The following is a 17,979-nucleotide window of genomic DNA, read 5'->3' as shown; positions in this document are numbered from 1 at the left end:
CTTAAGAGAAGTAGCGGCAGGGATTGTGGATGCATTGGTTGTAATTTACCAAAATTTCCTGGATTCTGGGGAGGTCCCAGCAGATTGGAAAACTGCAAATGTAAAGCCCCTATTTAAAAAAGGAGGCAGACAAAAAGCAGGAAACTATAGACCAGTTAGCCTAACATCTGTGGTTGGGAAAATGTTGGAGTCCATTATTAAAGAAGCAGTGGCAGGACATTTGGAAAAGCAAAATTTGATCAGGTAAAATCAGCATGGATTTATGAAGGGGAAGTCATGTTTGACAAATTTGCTGGAATTCTTTAAGGATGTAACGAACAGGGTGGATAAAGGGGAACCAGTGGATGTGGTGTATTTGGACTTTCAGAAGTCATTTGATAAGGGGCCATACAAAAGGTTACTGCACAAGGTAAAAGTTTACAGGGTTGGGGGTAATATATTAACATGGATAGAAGATTGGCTGACAAAGAGAAAACAGAGAGTCGGAATAAATGGTTCATTCTCGGGTTGACAACCAGTAACTAGTGAGGTGCCGCAGGGATCAGTGCTGGGACCTCAACTATTTACAATCTATATTAACGACTTGGAAGAGGGGACTGAGTGTAACGTAGCCAAGCTTGCTAACGATACAAAGATGGGAGGAAGGGCAATGTGTGAGGAGGACATAAAGAGGCTGCAGGAGGACATAGACAGGCTCAGTGAGTGGGCAAGAATTTGTCAGATGGAGTATAATGTTGGAAAGTGTGAGGTTATGCACTTTGGCAAAAAAAAAATCAAAGAGCAAGTTATTATTTAAATGGAGAAAGATTGCAAAGTGCCGCAGTACAGCAGGACCTGGGGGTACTTGTGCATGGAACACAAAAGGATAGTATGCAGGTGCAGCAAGTGATCAGGAAGGCCAATGGAATCTTGGCCTTTATTGCAAAGAGGATGGAGTATAAAAGCAGTGAAGTCTTGTACAGCTATACAAGGTATTGGTGAGGCCACACCTGGAGTACTGCGTGCAGTTTTGGTTTCCATATTTACGAAAGGATATACTTGCTGTGGAGGCAGTTCAGAGAAGGTTCATTCGGCTGATTCCGGGGATGAGGGGGTTGACTTATGAGGAAAGGTTGAGTAGGGTGGGCCTCTAATCATTGGAATTCAGAAGACTGAGAGGCGATCTTATAGAAACATATAAGATTATTAGGGAGCTTGACAAGGTGGATGCAGAGAGGATGTTTCCACTGATGGGGGAGACTAGAACTAGAAGGCATGATCTTAGAATAAGGGGCCACCCATTTAGAACTGAGATGAGGAGAAATTTCTTCTCTCAGAGGGTTGTGAATCTGTGGAATTCGCTGCCTCAGAGAGCTGTGGAAGCTGGGACATTAAATAAATTTAAGACCGAAATAGACAGTTTCTTGAGTGATGGGGGGGATGAGGGGTTATGGGGAGCGGGTGGGGAAGTGGAGCTGAGTCCATGATCAGATCAGCCATGAACTTATTGAATGGTGGAGCAGGCTCGAGGGGCCGTTTGGCCGACTCCTGTTCCTATTTCTTATGTTCTTATGTTCTTATGATGCACTATCCCTTTCTGTCTGCACATCACTTTGGGAGTTCATGTGTGAGCATTATCACCCCACAAGTTGTTACTGACTGTCGCTTTCTACCATGACACTAGCCAATGGCTGGAGCAGAAACCAAAACAGACAAAAACCACTCCCATTAACTGATATCTGATAAAAGGCAGCATAAGTTCGGCGAGAGGCGGGAGTTCCGGAGATCGGAGAGGCCTATAAAGGCCAGTGAGACCAGGAGCAACGCGAGTTCGGCGAGAGGTGGGAGTTCCGGAGATCGGAGAGGCCTATAAAGGCCAGTGAGACCAGGAGCAACGCGAGTTCGGCGAGAGGTGGGAGTTCCGGAGATCGGAGAGGCCTATAAAGGCCAGTGAGACCGGGAGCAACGCGAGTTCGGCGAGAGGTGGGAGTTCCGGAGATCGGAGAGGCCTATAAAGGCCAGTGAGACCAGGAGCAACGCGAGTTCGGCGAGAGGCTTGTGCAGCTACAGGGAGAAGGCAAAAAAGAAGTAGAAAGAAACAGAACGGTGACGTCACAGCCAAGGGGGTAAGTGATTGGCTGGTGATTGGTGAGTAGTTTTTCTATTTCTCTTCAATAACAGCGAGTAAACTTGAGCATTGTCGTTGCCAATTTAAGTGTATCTAAGGGTTAAGTCATGGCAGGAGAGCTCGGTCACGTGATATGCTCCTCCTGTACCATGTGGGAACTCAGGGACACTTCCGGTGTCCCTGACGACTACGTGCGCGAGAACTGTATCCGCCTCCACCTCCTGACGGTCCGCGTTGCGGATTTGGAGCTGAGGGTGGATTCACTCTGGAGCATCCACGATGCTGAGAATGACGTGAGTAGCACATGTAGTGAGTTGGTCTTACCGCAGGTGAAGGGTCCACAGCCAGATAGGGAATGGAAGACCAGCAGGAAGAGTAGTGCAAGGAAGGTAGAGCAGGGGTGCTCTGCGGTCATCCCCCTGCAAAACAGATACACTGCTTTGAGTACTGTTGAGGGGGATGACTCATCAGGGGAGGGCAGCAGCAGCCAAGTTCAAGGCACCGTGGCTGGCTCTGCTGTACAGGAGGGCAGGAAAATGAGTGGGAGAGCGATAGTGATAGGGGATTCAATGGTGAGGGGAATAGATAGGCGTTTCTGCAGCCGCAACCGAGACTCCAGGATGGTATGTTGCCTCCCTGGTGCAAGGGTCAAGGATGTCTCGGAGCGGGTGCAGGACATTCTGAAAAGGGAGGGTGAACAGCCAGTTGTTGTGGTGCATATAGGTACCAACGATATAGGCAAAAAAAGCGATGAGGTCCTACGAGACGAATTTAAGGAGCTAGGAGCTAAATTAAAAAGTAGGACCTCAAAAGTAGTAATCTCAGGATTGCTACCAGTGCCACGTGCTAGTCAGAGTAGGAATCGCAGGATAGTGCAGATGAATACGTAGCTTAAGCAGTGGTGCAGCAGGGAGGGATTCAAATTCCTGGGGCATTGGAACCAGTTCTGGGGGAGGTGGGACCAGTACAAACTAGATGGTCTGCACCTGGGCAGGACCGGAACCAATGTCCGAGGGGGGGGGTGTTTGCTAGTGCTGTTGGGGAGGAGTTAAACTAATATGGCAGGGGGATGAGAACCGATGCAGGGAGACAGAGGGAAACAAAAAGGAGACAAAAGCAAAAGACAGAAAGGAGATGAGTAAAAGTGGAGTGCAGCGAAACCCAAGGCAAAAAACAAAAGGGGCCACTGTACAGCAAAATTCTAAAGGGTCAAAGTGTAATAAAAAGGCAAGCATGAAAGCTCGGTGCCTCAAAGCGAGGAATATTCGGAACACAGGAGAGGGCTCTGAGCTAGTTAGAATGGGTGAGAGCTCAGATGAACAGGATCCCAAGAAAGAATGCAAAAGGTAGGAGGCAACAGAGCAGAGTAGCACTGGGGTAAGTGTAAACCACAAGGTGATAGGAAGGGACAATATGTATGAATATAAAGGGGCTGCAGGAGGGGTCAAAACTAAAAATCATGGTTTAAAAGCTAGTATTAAAACACTCTACCTAAACGCACGCAGCATTCAAAATAAAGTAAATGAGTTGACGGCACAAATCATTACAAATGGGTATGATTTGGTGGCCATTACAGAAACGTGGTTGCAGGGTGGCCAAGACTGGGAATTAAACATACAGGGGTATCTGACAATTCGGAAAGTTAGACAAGAAGAGAAAGGAGGTGGGGTAGCTCTGTTAATAAAGGATGATATCAGGGCAGTTGTGAGAGATGATATTGGCTCTCATGAACAAAAATGTTGAATTATTGTGGGTGGAGATTAGAAATAGTAAGGGGAAAAAGTCACTGGTGGGCGTAGTTTATAGGCCCCCAAATAATAACTTCACGGTGGGGCGGGCAATAATCAAGGGAATAATGGAGGCATGTGAAAAAGGAACGGCAGTAATCATGGGGGATTTTAACTTACATATCGATTGGTCAAATCAAATCGCACGGGGTAGCCTGGAGGAGGAATTCATAGAATGGATATGGGATTGTTTCTTAGAACAGTATGTTACAGAACCTACAAGGGAGCAAGCGATCTTAGATCTGCTCCTGTGTAATGAGACAGGAATAATAAACGATCTCCTAGTAAAAGATCCTCTCGGAATGAGTGATCACAGTATGGTTGAATTTGTAATACAGATTGAGGCTGAGGAAGTAGTGTCTCAAACGAGCGTACTATGCTTAAACAAAGGGGACTACAGTGGGATGAGGGCAGAGTTGGCTAAAGTAGACTGGAAACACAGACTAAACGGTGGCACAAATGAGGAACAGTGGAGGACTTTTAAGGAGCTCTTTCATAGTGCTCAACAAAAATATATTCAGGTGAAAAAGAAGGGCGGTAAGAGAAGGGATAACCAGCCGTGGATAACCAAGGAAATAAAGGAGAGTATCAAATTAAAAACCAATGCGTATAAGGTGGCCAAGGTTAGTGGGAAACTAGAAGATTGGGAAAATTTTAAATGACAGCAAAGAATGACTAAGAAAGCAATAAAGAAAGGAAAGATAGATTATAAAAGTAAACTTGTGCAAAACATAAAAACAGATAGTAAAAGCTTTTACAGATATATAAAATGGAAAAGAGTGACTAAAGTAAATGTTGGTCCCTTAGAAGATGAGAAGGAGGATTTAATAATGGGAAATGTGGAAATGGCTGAGACCTTAAACAATTATTTTGCTTCGGTCTTCACAGTGGAAGACACAAAAACCATGCCAAAAATTGCTGGTCACGGGAATGTGGGAAGGGAGGACCTTGAGACAATCACTATCACTAGAGGGGTAGTGCTGGACAGGCTAATGGGACTCAAGGTAGACAAGTCCCCTGGTCCTGATGAAATGCATCCCAGGGTATTAAAAGAGATGGCGGAAGTTATAGCAGATGCATTCGTTATAATCTACCAAAATTCTCTGGACTCTGGGGAGGTACCAGCAGATTGGAAAGCAGCTAATGTAACGCCTCTGTTTAAAAAAGGGGGCAGACAAAAGGCAGGTAACTATAGGCCGGTTAGTTTAACATCTGTAGTGGGGAAAATGCTTGAAACTATCATTAAGGAAGAAATAGCGGACATCTAGATAGGAATAGTGCAATCAAGCAGACGCAACATGGACTGATGAAGGGGAAATCATGTTTAACTAATTTACTGGAGTTCTTTGAGGATATAACAAGCATGATGGATAGAGGTGTACCGATGGATGTGGTGTATTTAGATTTCCAAAAGGCATTCGATAAGGTGCCACACAAAAGGTTACTGCAGAAGATAAAGGTACGCGGTGTCAGAGGAAATGTATTAGCATGGATATAGAATTGGCTGGCGAACAGAAAGCAGAGAGTCGGGATAAATGGATCCTTTTTGGTTGGAAATCGGTGGTTAGTGGTGTACCACAGGGATCGGTGCTGGGACCACAACTGTTTACAATATACATAGATGACCTGGAAGAGGGGACAGAGTGTAGTGTAACAAAATTTGCAGATGACACAAAGATTAGTGGGAAAGCGGGTTATGTAGAGGACACAGAGAGACTGCAAAGAGATTTAGATAAGTTAAGCGAATGGGCTAAGGTTTGGCAGATGGAATACAATGTCGGAAAGTGTGAGGTCATCCACCTTGGAAAAAAAAACAGTAAAAGGGAATATTATTTGAATGGGGAGAAATTACAACATGCTGTGGTGCAGAGGAACCTGGGGGTCCTTGTGCATGAATCCCAAAAAGTTAGTTTGCAGGTGCAGCAGGTAATCAGGAAGGCGAATGGAATGTTGGCCTTCATTGCGAGAGGGATGGAGTACAAAAGCAGGGAGGTCCTGCTGCAACTGTATAAGGTATTGGTGAGGCCGCACCTGGAGTACTGCGTGCAGTTTTGGTCACTTTACTTAAGGAAGGATATACTGGCTTTGGAGTGGGTACAGAGACGATTCACTAGGCTGATTCCGGAGATGAGGGGGTTACCTTATGATGATAGATTGAGTAGACTGGGTCTTTACTCGTTGGAGTTCAGAAGGATGAGGGGTGATCTTGTAACCACATTTAAAATCATGAAAGGGATAGACAAGATAGAGGCGGAGAGGTTGTTTCCACTGGTCGGGGAGACTAGAACTAGGGGGTACAACCTCAAAATAAGGGGGAGCCACTTTAAAACTGAGATGGGAGGGAATTTCTTCTCCCAGAGGGTTGTGAATCTGTGGAATTCTCTGCCCAAGGAAGCAGTTGAGGCTAGCTCATTGAATGTATTCAAGTCACAGATAGATAGATTTTTAACCAATAAGGGAATTAAGGGTTACGGGGAGCGGGCGGGTAAGTGGAGCTGAGTCCACGGCCAGATCAGCCATGATCTTGTAGAATGGCGGAGCAGGCTCGAGGGGCTAGATGGCCTACTCCTGTTCCTAATTCTTATGTTCTTATGTTCTTATATACGAGAGCGATGACAAGGCACTTTGGGTTCAGATAGTCATGTGTCCTACATGGTTGCTGCTTGTACTATTACAAGGTGTGCCACCAGAGGGCACTGCAGTGGGAGACTTGCAGGTTACCTGTACAGGTGTGTCTGGCCTAGTATAAAAGACAGGCCACCATGTGTGATCCTCACTCCGGAGTTGTCAATAAAGGAATAAGGTCACGACAGTTCAAGTACAAAACATTGCCTCGTGGAGTCATTATCAGAGCATCTAAAGACATAACAATTGGCAACGAGATTTTGGACTTTCACGCGAAAATGGCTGCCCTTGGTACGTTGCAGCAGTTCACCGATGGGGATGATTGGGAGGCCTTTGTGGAGCGGCTCGACCATTTCATCACAGCAAACGACCTGGCAGGCGATGCTCTGGCCACACTGGCTGATAATCGCAGAGCTATCCTGCTCACCAGTTGTGGGCCCACCGTCTATGGCCTCGTCAGGGACTTGCTGGCACCAGCGCAGACAATGACCAAGACGTACGAGCACCTTGTAACACTGATCCAGGAGCAACTCAAGCCCAAAGAAAGCATCCTCACAGCCAGACACCAATTCTATACCCACCGACGGCCCGAAGGCCAGGAAATTGTGAAATATGCCGCAGACCTCAGGAGGCTGGCGGCACCGTGTGATTTCGGCGACCACCTCAACGAAGCGTTGCAGGACATCTTTGTCATTGGAATCGGCCGTGAGGGCCTTCTTCATAAGCTACTGTCTGCGGATACCACAGTCACACTGCAGAAGGCCATCTTCGTGAGCCAGGCATTCATGACCTCGACCTGCGGCTCTAGGCAGATGACTTACCCTCAGGACTCAAACCCGGCAAGTACTGTGCATAGAGTGGGACTTTTTAGAGGCTGGACTGTAGAACGTGAACCTTCTCAGGGAAGGGTGAACAGGCCCCCGAGTCCCTTAACTCAGAGACCGCCGAGGCGGGCTAATTGAGTAGCTCCATGCTGGCATTGTGGAGGGAATCACAGGGCTCACCAGTGCCGCTTTAAAGACTATGTGTGTAAAGGCTGCAGCACAAAGGGCCACCTCCAGCGAATGTGTAAAATAAATGTGACTCGCTATGTTGAAGAAGAGTCTGCAGATGGCCATGAATCCAGCGCGGGTTATGAAGCAATAGTCAGAGAGGCAGCTTAGCCCCACGATGAGGTATATAGCATGTTTACCTGCACCACAGAATATTCCCCGTTGAGAATGGAAGTCGAGATAAACGGCGCTCCAGTCTTCATGGAACTGGACACGGGGGCGAGCCAGTCAGTAATGAATCAAGAAGCCTTTGAGAGGCTATGGGACAATCAAGCTGAACGACCCAAGTTGGTCACGGCTCAGGCAAAGCTGCGCACCTACACCGATGAACTTATCCCAATCGTTGGTAGTGCGGATGTAAAGGTACTCCATGATGGCGCGGTGCACAAGTTACCTCTGTGGATTGTTGCAGGTGATGGATCAACGCTACTGGGAGGAAGGTGGATGGAGAAGATCCATTGGAGCTGGGAAGATTTCATCCCTCCAGCGATCGACGTCCCCCGTGCTCAGAGGCAAAGCAAGCCCCCACCTGAGGTTGGATCCGGCACCAGAGAGCAGACCAGCACAGCACCCGAGGCACAGACCACTCAGCACGACTGGTGGAGATGATCCAGCTGAGACGACCCGAACACACCTTCCAGGCTCCAGTGGCAGGACTCCGGATGAAGAAAATCGGATCTAAAGGCGACTGCCCAGCTTCGGTGGCAGAACCCGGGGAGAAGAGGATCACAGCAGCCAACATCGTGGATGGAGGAAAGATGGCGCCCGAACCACGAGGTGATGCGCTGAAGAAAAAGATGGCGGCGGCCAGACCACGAGGGGCAGCGCTGATGGAGCAACACGTGGCACCGAACGGAGAAGAGGATTGGGGTAAAGATAGCAAGGCTCCCTTAAAGGAGGCCTGCAACCCACCACACTTAAAGGGACAGTCCCACATTCTCAATCAATGTCAGAGCAACTGTGAGTTAGATGTAAAATGTGTAATTGTTGATCAGAGTTGTGTACATGCAATAAGCAAAGAAAAGTCATGCGATCACGATTGGAGCTATAGGTTATTTACAATGAGTAATGAAACATTGTGCGATATAGGATTTCAACTGCATACAGTCAATGCAGCGGGCAGACACCCATCGGGAGCACACAGTCCAGCGAGCTACCCGATGCTGTAGCCTGCGTCCCTGGGAACAGAGTGATGCACCATGGAATGTGGCCACAAGCAGCCAATACACACGAGCTGCAGAGCAAGCGATCTCAGGAGGGCAACGGCACCGGTATCAATACCCTGCCCCTGATCGGCTCCACCTCTCAGGTACCCAACCGCCACGAGCCTGAAAGAGAAAACTATGCCAAGACGCAGCCCCCAGACCCTATCGCCACCAAGGTCACACCCGGGAACGAAGGGTCACCCGCAACAGTTCTCCCAAATGGGACCGGGACCAACCAGGATCCCAAATCAAGCAATGCCCAGGCAAGAGAGTCAGCAGTTCCCTGTGCACTGCTAGATGACCGCCCCTCAGAGAGCAGCAGCGACCCAGGGCGCAAAGAAAGGACAGGGAGGTCACAGACATCTGTGAACCTGCCCAACGCTAGGAGCAAAGGCAACAACCCCGAGAGCGGGCAACTTGAGCCAACCGGGTTCCCACTGCCAGCACTGGGCACTGCGTTGCCACCAGACTACCTGGACACCATCCAGCAGTTCTGGAACCAGCTTGTCCTTACGCACCTATGCTGACACCTGTACCAATTCCTAGTACGCATCAAAAATGTATTTCACCAGTCGAATATACGTGCCTCACAACTGAACCACAAATGTAATGATGTTAATGCAATTTTTTTTTCTGGACTTGTATGTATATGAATGTAATGAGCCTCTGGCATAATCTATATGTGTGGGGAGGAGGTGGGGGGGAGGTGGAGAGAATGGCGTGGTCATGGACACACAAACAGAAACCACCAGCACTCTACTGCCAATTAAACACCAGCCACTCACCCAAGATAGAAACGACCTGCCAAGGGTCAATCAGATGGAGCTAAGCCCCGAGCACAGTCAATGCACAGGCGATTTACACTAAAGGCTTGGGCGAGAGTGATGTCATGTATCCCACATGGTTACTGCTTGTACCATTACAAGGTGTGCCACCAGAGGGCACCGCAGTGGGAGACTTGCAGGTTACCTGTACAGGTATACCTTGCCACTGGACCAAGACCTCGCTCTGTCAAGCCCGTGTGGTGGCTGGTGTGCAACGGTCACCCCACGTTAAAAAAATCCACGCACAGGCATCTTCCACCCTCCAAGATGTAGTTCGGGATCTGGAATATTAGGTCCTTCATTGAAACACCTGTGAACTCATCCCTTTTTGGCGTGGAAGCAAGTCATCCTCGCTTCGAGGGACTGTCTATGACAAAAGGCAGGCTGCCAGGTGTGATCCTCACTCTGAAGTTATCAATGAAGGTCTAAGGTCAAATACAACACATTGCCTCGTGGAGTCATTATCAGAGCATCTAAAGACATAACATAGATGACTTTTATGAACAGATTAGGCTTCACTTATCATTTTATTGAATCCTTTAATGAGATTTTTTTTTAATGTTGGAAAAACACATCAGCTTTGTTGGAATCTGTAAAGAGCAAATGGATCACCATTTTGTTTGCAGACCTTACACTGAGTTCTAATGAAGTTCTGCTTTGTAACCATAACCAGGTCTCACTATTCCTTGTAAAACTATGTTATACATTAGAATACAGTTCTATATGCTGTTTAATCCACATCTCTTCTTTGGCTGCCCTCCCATGGTCCGAAGGCCTCTGCCACATCAAAAGGCGTCAGTGATTTCAAATGATACAGCAAGAGCTATAGCAGGAAACTTATTGTTGTCTTTAAAAACAAACTTCTTTTGAAAATGCTACTGCACTTGTTGACAGTTGTTTTGTTGCTCTTTCTACTGGTGCTGTACATGCTGATGTGATCCAAATTTATCAGTGAATGTATTTTTCACTTTACAGAGAAATGTGTCCTCTATCATTGCTTTCCATGTAATAACACTTGCTAAATAGCGAATTGCCTTTCAGTGTCCTTGCTATTATATTCAACTCCATTTGGATTTGAAATGTCCAAACAGTTGGACTTTTTGATTCTGATTACAGTACCTGAATTTTATTAAAAACTTGGATTAAAACTAGTCACTTAGATGACATGATACTGAAATAAATTCTGCCAAACTAATGCGTCACAAGAAACTGTAATAGCACGAGGCACAAGCGGTTCACCAGTCATTTGAAATGTACATGAAATAAGAACTGTTTTAACCATTCTTTTGTGTAGCACATGTTTGGAGGGGTACCCTACCTGACTTTTGAGCACGTGTCTCTTGTTCCGTATGAAAGAAAACTGATTGACTTGTCCATCATGACCGAGCAGCAGGTGAGTTGTTATTTGTGGCTGATCTGCAAGGTGATTTAGTGTGTAGCTGGCATAGACAATGCCCTAAGCTCTGGCATTCTCTCCCTAAACCTCTGTACCTCTCTCTCCTCCTTTAAGACACTCTTTAAACATAGAATCATGGAGTAGTGCAGTATAGAAGGAAGCCATTCGACCCATCAGCTCCACACCATCTCTTTCGAAGAGCAATCCAGTTAGTCTCACACCCCTGCTCTTTCCCCATACCCTGCACTTTTTTCTCCTTCAAGAATTTGTCCAATTATCTTTTGAAGGCTACTATTGACTCTGCATCCACCACCCTATCAGGCAGTGCATTCCAAATCCTAACCATTCCTTGCATAAAAAAGTTTTTCCTCATGTCGCCTCTGGTTCTTTTGCCAATTACCTTAAATCTGTGCCCTCTGGTTATTGATCCTTCAGCCATTGGAAACCGTTTCTCTTTATTTACTCTATCTAAACGGTTCACAATTTTAAACACCTCATTCAAATCCTCAGCTTTCTCTGCTCTAAGGAGAAACCCCCAGCTTCTGCAGTCTATCCATATGCTGCATATGATTTATTCACTGCTTTATTAACCTGTCCTGCCACCTTCAACAATTTGTGCACTTATACCCTCTCTCTGTTCTTGCACCCACTTTAAATGTGTATGGGCTCTCCTCAGTCTTCCTACCAACATGTATCACCTCACACTTCTCTGCATTGAATTTCATCTGCCTTGTGTCCACCCATTCCACCAGCCTGTCTATATCTTCTTGAAGCCTATTACTATCTTCCTCAAAACCAACTCTTTGACCGAGCTTTTAGTCACTTGTCCAAATATTTCTTTTTGTGGCTCGGTGCCAGATTTTGTTTGGTAACGCTCCTGTGAACTGCCTTGGGAAGTTTTATTACATTAAAGGCACTGTATAAATACAAGTTGCTATTATGCAGGGTCTGTGATTGTGCAGCTCAGCAAAATTCTTGTTCAGAATGTAATGCCACTCATTTGATGTTTGGAAACTGTTTTTTACATATCATACTTATTTATCGCCACCATTTTGTAGCACACTGTAACCCAGATTCTCCGATCAGGGGTATTTTAACTGAATTGTTGATTCACTTATTTTAAACATGTTAAAATAACGCTGATAGGAAAATACAGGCTTCCTGTCTTGTCATGCACTGATTAAAGAGGGCTGCACCTCTACCTGCACATCTGTCTGAAACACTCTGCAACTTATTGCTGCAAGGACATCCAGGGCAGTGACATGCGGTGCGCACAGAAAGTGCGCTTTGCCTGACGTATCCTGCGCACACCTAGATTTTAGGGTTCAGGTTATTTAAATTGGCCAGATGTTTCTCTGTCAAAGCCCACCCACTAGTATCTGGAATTGAGGGAGGAGAGTCAGCATGCATGGCAGCTGCAGGGCTGTTTGGCCATTGTCCAAAAACAGCATCTAGAACCCCTCCAGCCCTGACCCTAGTCCTGCTGCTGCTGTAAAAGGCAGCACTTACCTTCTGCCTGGCTCTGACAGTTGGCACTCAGGTTCTACCTCTTACCTGAGCATCACTAGGCGTAGGGCCTGTCCAACTTCTTGTGGCCCATCCAAATGGGCCTCGCCTGGTGTTGAGTCAGGAAAATGAGGTGAAAAGCACCTTTGTACCCTCACACCTCACTTAAATGTCATTTTGATGCTTGAGCTCGCTCCACTTACAAGCACTGTCCCCTCTTCAAAGAAAATGGCGCAAATCCTCAAGTAATGTAACAGGAGAGGAAAACTGGCATCATAATTTGGACTCATTATCCTCTGTTTTGTGACAGGGAACTGGGTGTAACACAAAGGAAAATCAGCCTCTATGTCTTCTAAAGAATGCATTTACTGTGTTACAACACAACACACAGGTGAAATCTAGATTAGATTCCTTGTTTTTGGAATGCTGTTTGATATCACTGATATCTTCTTCCCTCCGATTTTGATTCTGATGCTGCTGGTGTTGGACCAGTATCCACCTTCAATTTTTTTTTTTAGAAATTGGGTATTCATCAAGCTGAGAGGGTTTAATGCTGGGGAATGGAACACATTCCTATTTCAGATCCCCTGTGGTAACCACTGATCACTTTTGCAGGTTAGGAACAGCATATTTAGATGCAGATTAAAGTTCCCTCTAGAGAGCTCTAACCTGAGAGAAATAACCTCTACATCAGTACGGCATTTTTCAATTTCCCACACCAGCTATCCTGTGGCAGTCTGAATGTGATTGCCAATTTAATGGCAAATTAGGTGCAGTTTCATGCTGTGGGGCCATGCCGATTAGCAACTGAAGTTTGCAACTACTATGGAGAAAATTAGACCTTATTATAAAATAGGTTACAGTGAGACATGCAAATAGTTTTGAATCACTCTAATATGTACAGACTCATTTTTGCCTGCCGTAATATAACGCACTGTGTCCAGAAAAGCCACTGTTGGACAAGAATACTGAGTAGCCAAGCTTTAAGGCTATTCTAGAGAAAGGTTTGCTCTAGTCACTGTATGTATTGCTAGTGTAAATGCAATCAAAAAGCAAGTGTTTACAAATAACAACTAGAACAAATTCTTCCCATTAGTACTTTATTCCATTAAATTCATTACATATCGCAAAAACAAAAAGGCTTTACTGAGATTAGTAGCTTTGTTGAGGACCCCATTTTTAGCAGCACCAGTTCAAGTCAATAGACATAGCTGAAAGTGATCTCTATGACCAGCTGTTTTGAGGTTTTCTGAAATAACATGGTCATCTATTACGATGAATAATCTAAAGATGTTTTCCTCCATCCCTATGACAAAATGCTTCAAATTTACTCTATATGTCACCTTGACAGGATGTCAAAAATCAGGCGCTCACTTAGGCTTTATGGGCAGATATCTGCAGTCTAAGTCTGCATGGTATAGCACATTGTTACAGCAGCACGCTAATGCTTAAAATGCATTCAGAAGCAATTTTAATGATGATAATTTTCTATCATCTCCATGCTGTTATTATGCTTAGTATTTAGAAGTTGATTTTTTTTCTTCTCAATGTTCTGTTTTCTAGATTGACTGGCTTAATAAGTACTATGAGAAGGTCTGGAAGATTGTGTCCCCTGAACTGCTAGCACAGCACTTAACAGAGGAATATGATTGGCTTCAGAAACACACACACTTATTTTCACACAGTGTCCTTGTGACATCATCACTTATCGTCCTGGCTGGAACCCTGCTTGGAAACCTTCTGTTACAGGGAAGGCTTCTTTAACAATGCTCAAAATTCACAGATCTAATCCTTTTATCAATCCTCTCACAGGGTTCCTCTTTAAAAGGAAAATACAATCCTTTGAATTACTTTCAGTATAAACTACACCCCAAACTGTCCAATTGAAAAAAGAATAATAATGTGCCTAGCTCCTACTTTAAAGCAGATGTCATCAATGTTGTACGTAGCGTTCCCTCTGAGAGAAATCTGGTGTTTTGAGCTCTCCTCTCACACCAAGTGCTGCTCCAGTGACGTACTTTATCAGTTTCTTGGAACAGCTCCATTCACTTACTGTCAGTGTTTCAGATCGACCTGGATGCCATTCTGCAGATGACCAAGCAGGAAAATGTTGGTTCTGACACAGCAGTACTCAGCCGACATTAAAGGAAACTTTCCCATGGATGATCTTTTGCTGTGAAGGTTTCTTTTTAAATGGGTTTAATACCTGACTTAAAGTAATGTTGGCATAAATTTATCTTTAAGTGTTTGAACTAAGAGCTCACCCATGGGAAAATTTCTCTTATCTTTCTTGGCTCAGATATCTGATTTTTAAACCACAATTAACCAAAGTAACAAAACACTCCAAGGTTTCTATTGTAGTTCTTGACCTCCACCACAGAACCTCGCCTTTGCAGGTACCTTACCAATTTTCTATTCAAAGCACTCATTACTTTGAAGGATGATCACAAGGAACAGTACAGGATGGATCTCTGATGCGATGATGTCCACTTTCTCAATCTTCTGATTTTTAAATACTAAAGTACACAATTGAATAAACTGCGGTGTCATAGGATTGCTTAGAACATTAACCAAGTAACTATGTCTAGATATTTGCCTGTATTCTATACTCAAACCAAGTCCCATTCACCCATCAGCTCTGTGCTCGCTGACCAACATTGGCTCCCGGTCTGGCAACACCTTAATTTTAAAATTCTCATCCTTGTTTTCAAATCCCTCCATGGCTTCGCCCCTCTCTGTAAACTCCTCCAGCCCAGCAATTCTCCAGAGAACTCAGCACTCATCCAATCCTGGCCCCTTGCACATCCTCGATTTTCTTTGCTCTACCATTAACAGTCGTGCCAACAGCTGCCTAGGTTCTCAGTTCTGAAACTCCCTCCCTAAACCTCTCTGCCTCTCTACATCTCTTTCCTTCTTTAAGACCCTCCTTAAAACCTACCTCTTTGACCAAGTTTTTGATCACCTGTCCTAATATCTACTTATGTGTCTCGGTGTCAAATCTTGTTTCATAACGCTCCCGTGAAGCGGATGTTTTACAATGTTAAAGCACTATATAAATACAAGCAATGTTGTTGTAAGAGCAGGCTTTGATAAAATATCAATCTCAACTGATTAACTTTGATCAGCCTCTGTTTTGTTTATTTTAATCTCTGTGGGAACAGAAGGGCAACAATTTTCACCACTGTGAGAAACAGGCCAATATCAGTTTTATAGAAACATGTCGTGGTTTTGAGGTTTTCTATTTCCCTGTGGTATGCTTAGCTGCAAGGTTACTTATTTGTATCATAGCATATGCACAAATAACAGTTAGATTATCCCCAACTGCCTGAATCACTATTTTTCAGCAATTAGTTCTCAGCATGAGCTCAATCATTGCACTCTTACTTCTGAGTTAGAAGGTCATGGGTCAAGCCCCACTCCAGAGACATAAACACATAATCTAGGCTAACACTTCAATGCAATACCGAGGGGGTGCTGTCAGAGGTACCATCTTTCACATTAGATGTTAAACTGAGGCCCTACCTACATGCTAGGATGGATAAGAACATAAGAAATAGGAGCAGGAGTAGGCCACCTGGCCCCTCAAGCCTGCTCCACCATTCAATAAGATCATGGCTGATCTAATCATGGACTTAGCTCCACTTCCCTGCCCTCTCCCCATAACCCTTTATTCCATTATCACTCAAAAATCTCTCTATCTCCACCTTAAATATATTCAATGACACAACCTCCACAGCTCTCTGGGGCAGAGAATTCCATAGACTTACAACCCTCTGAGAGAAGAAATTCCTCCTCATCTCAGTTTTAAATGGGTGGCTCCTTATTCTGAGACTATGTCCCCTAGTTTTAATTTCCCCTATGAGTGGAAATATCCTCCCTGCATCCACCTTGTCTAGCTCGCTCATTATCTTATATGTTTCGATAAGATCACCTCTCATTCTTCTGAACTCCAATGAGTATAGACCCAACCTACTCTACCTATCTTCATAAGTCAACCCTCTCACCTCTGGAGTCAACCTAGTGAACCTTTTTTGAACAGCCTCCAATGCAAGTATACCCTTTCTTAAATACGGAGAACAAAACTATGCAGTACTCTAGGTGTGGTCTCACCAATACTCTATACAATTGTAATAGAACTTCTCTGCTTTTATACTCTATCCCCCTTGCAATAAAGGCCAACATTCCATTTGCCGTCCTGATTACTTGCTGTACCTGCATACTAACTTTTTGTGTTTAATGCACAAGGACCCCCAGCTCCCTCTGTGCTGCAACACTTTGCAATTTTTCTCCATTTAAATTATAATTTGGTTTTCTATTTTTTCTGCCAAAATGGATAACCTCACATTTCCCACATTATACTCCATCTGCCAAATTTTTGCCCATTCACTTAGCCTGTCTCTATCCCTTTGCAGATTGTTTGTGTCCTCCTCACAACTTGCTTTCCTACCCATCTTTGTATCATCAGCAAACTTGGCTACATTACACTCGGTCCCTTCATCCAAGTCATTAATATAGATTGTAAATAGTTGAGGCCCCAGCACCGATCCCTGCGGCACCCCACTAGTTACTGTTTGCCAACCGGAAAATGATCCATTTATCCCGACTATCCTCTATCTATGCTAATATATTATCCACACGGGCTTGACCGCCTATGATGATGATTATTCCTAATCCCGTGAATTTTTATCTTGTACAGTAATCTTTTTATGTGGCACCTTATCGAATGCCTTCTGGAAATCCCAATACACCACATCCACTGGTTCTCCCTTATCCACCCTGCTCGTTACATCCTCAAAGAACTCCAGAAAATTTGTCAAACATGTTTTCCCTTTCATAAAACCATGCTGACTCTGCTTAATTGAATTATGCTTTTCCAAATGTCCCACTACTGCTTCCTTAATAATGGATTCCAGCATTTTCCCAATGATGGATGTTAGGCTAACTGGTCTATAGTTTCCTGCTTTTTGTCTGCCTCCTTTTTTAAATTAAAGTTGCAGATTCCCTGGGAACCACCCTAGAATACAGGAAATTTTGGTAGATCACAACCAATCCACTATCTCCACATCCACTTATTTTAAGACCCTAGGATGTAAGCTATCAGGTCCAGTGTACTTGTCTGCCTTCAGTCCCATTATTTTACTAAGTACTCTGGGCCCAAGTTTCGGCCTCAGTTGCTCCTGATTTTTTGGAGCAACTGGTGTAGAACGGAGTATCTTAGAAATTCAAATTCTCGGCATTTAGTTTGCTCCAGTTCTAGTCAGTTAGAACAGTTTCAGTTTGGAACAGAATTTTTTTTCAAAAGGGGGTGTGTCCGGCCACTTACGCCTGTTTTCAAAGTTTCGGCAGTGAAAACTTACTCCAAACTAACTTAGAATGGAGTAAGTGAAGATTTTTGTACGCTCGAAAAAACCTTGTCTACATTTTAGAAAATCAGGTGTAGGTTACAAATCAGGCGTAGGGAATGGTTGAGGGGGTTT

General features: G+C 44.7%; 1 protein-coding gene across 1 annotated transcript in view; it reads left to right on the top strand.

Annotated features, from left to right (window-relative positions):
- The window catches only part of xpnpep2 (X-prolyl aminopeptidase (aminopeptidase P) 2, membrane-bound), a 156,525-nt gene extending 142,222 nt beyond the window's left edge, over positions 1–14,303 (top strand). Inside the window, exons 20-21 of the mRNA XM_070882526.1 lie at positions 10,895–10,993; positions 14,066–14,303. Of these exons, the coding sequence (XP_070738627.1) occupies positions 10,895–10,993; positions 14,066–14,266 (300 nt within the window). The 3' untranslated portion in view covers positions 14,267–14,303. The remainder of the gene's footprint in view (positions 1–10,894; positions 10,994–14,065) is intronic.
- The last annotated feature ends 3,676 nt before the right edge of the window (positions 14,304–17,979 follow it).

This window comes from Pristiophorus japonicus, chromosome 6 (assembly GCF_044704955.1).
Source record: "Pristiophorus japonicus isolate sPriJap1 chromosome 6, sPriJap1.hap1, whole genome shotgun sequence".
Classification (NCBI taxonomy): Eukaryota; Metazoa; Chordata; class Chondrichthyes; family Pristiophoridae; genus Pristiophorus; species Pristiophorus japonicus.
The sequence above is the reverse complement of the archived record's forward strand: the minus strand, read 5'-3'. Positions and strand labels throughout refer to the sequence as shown.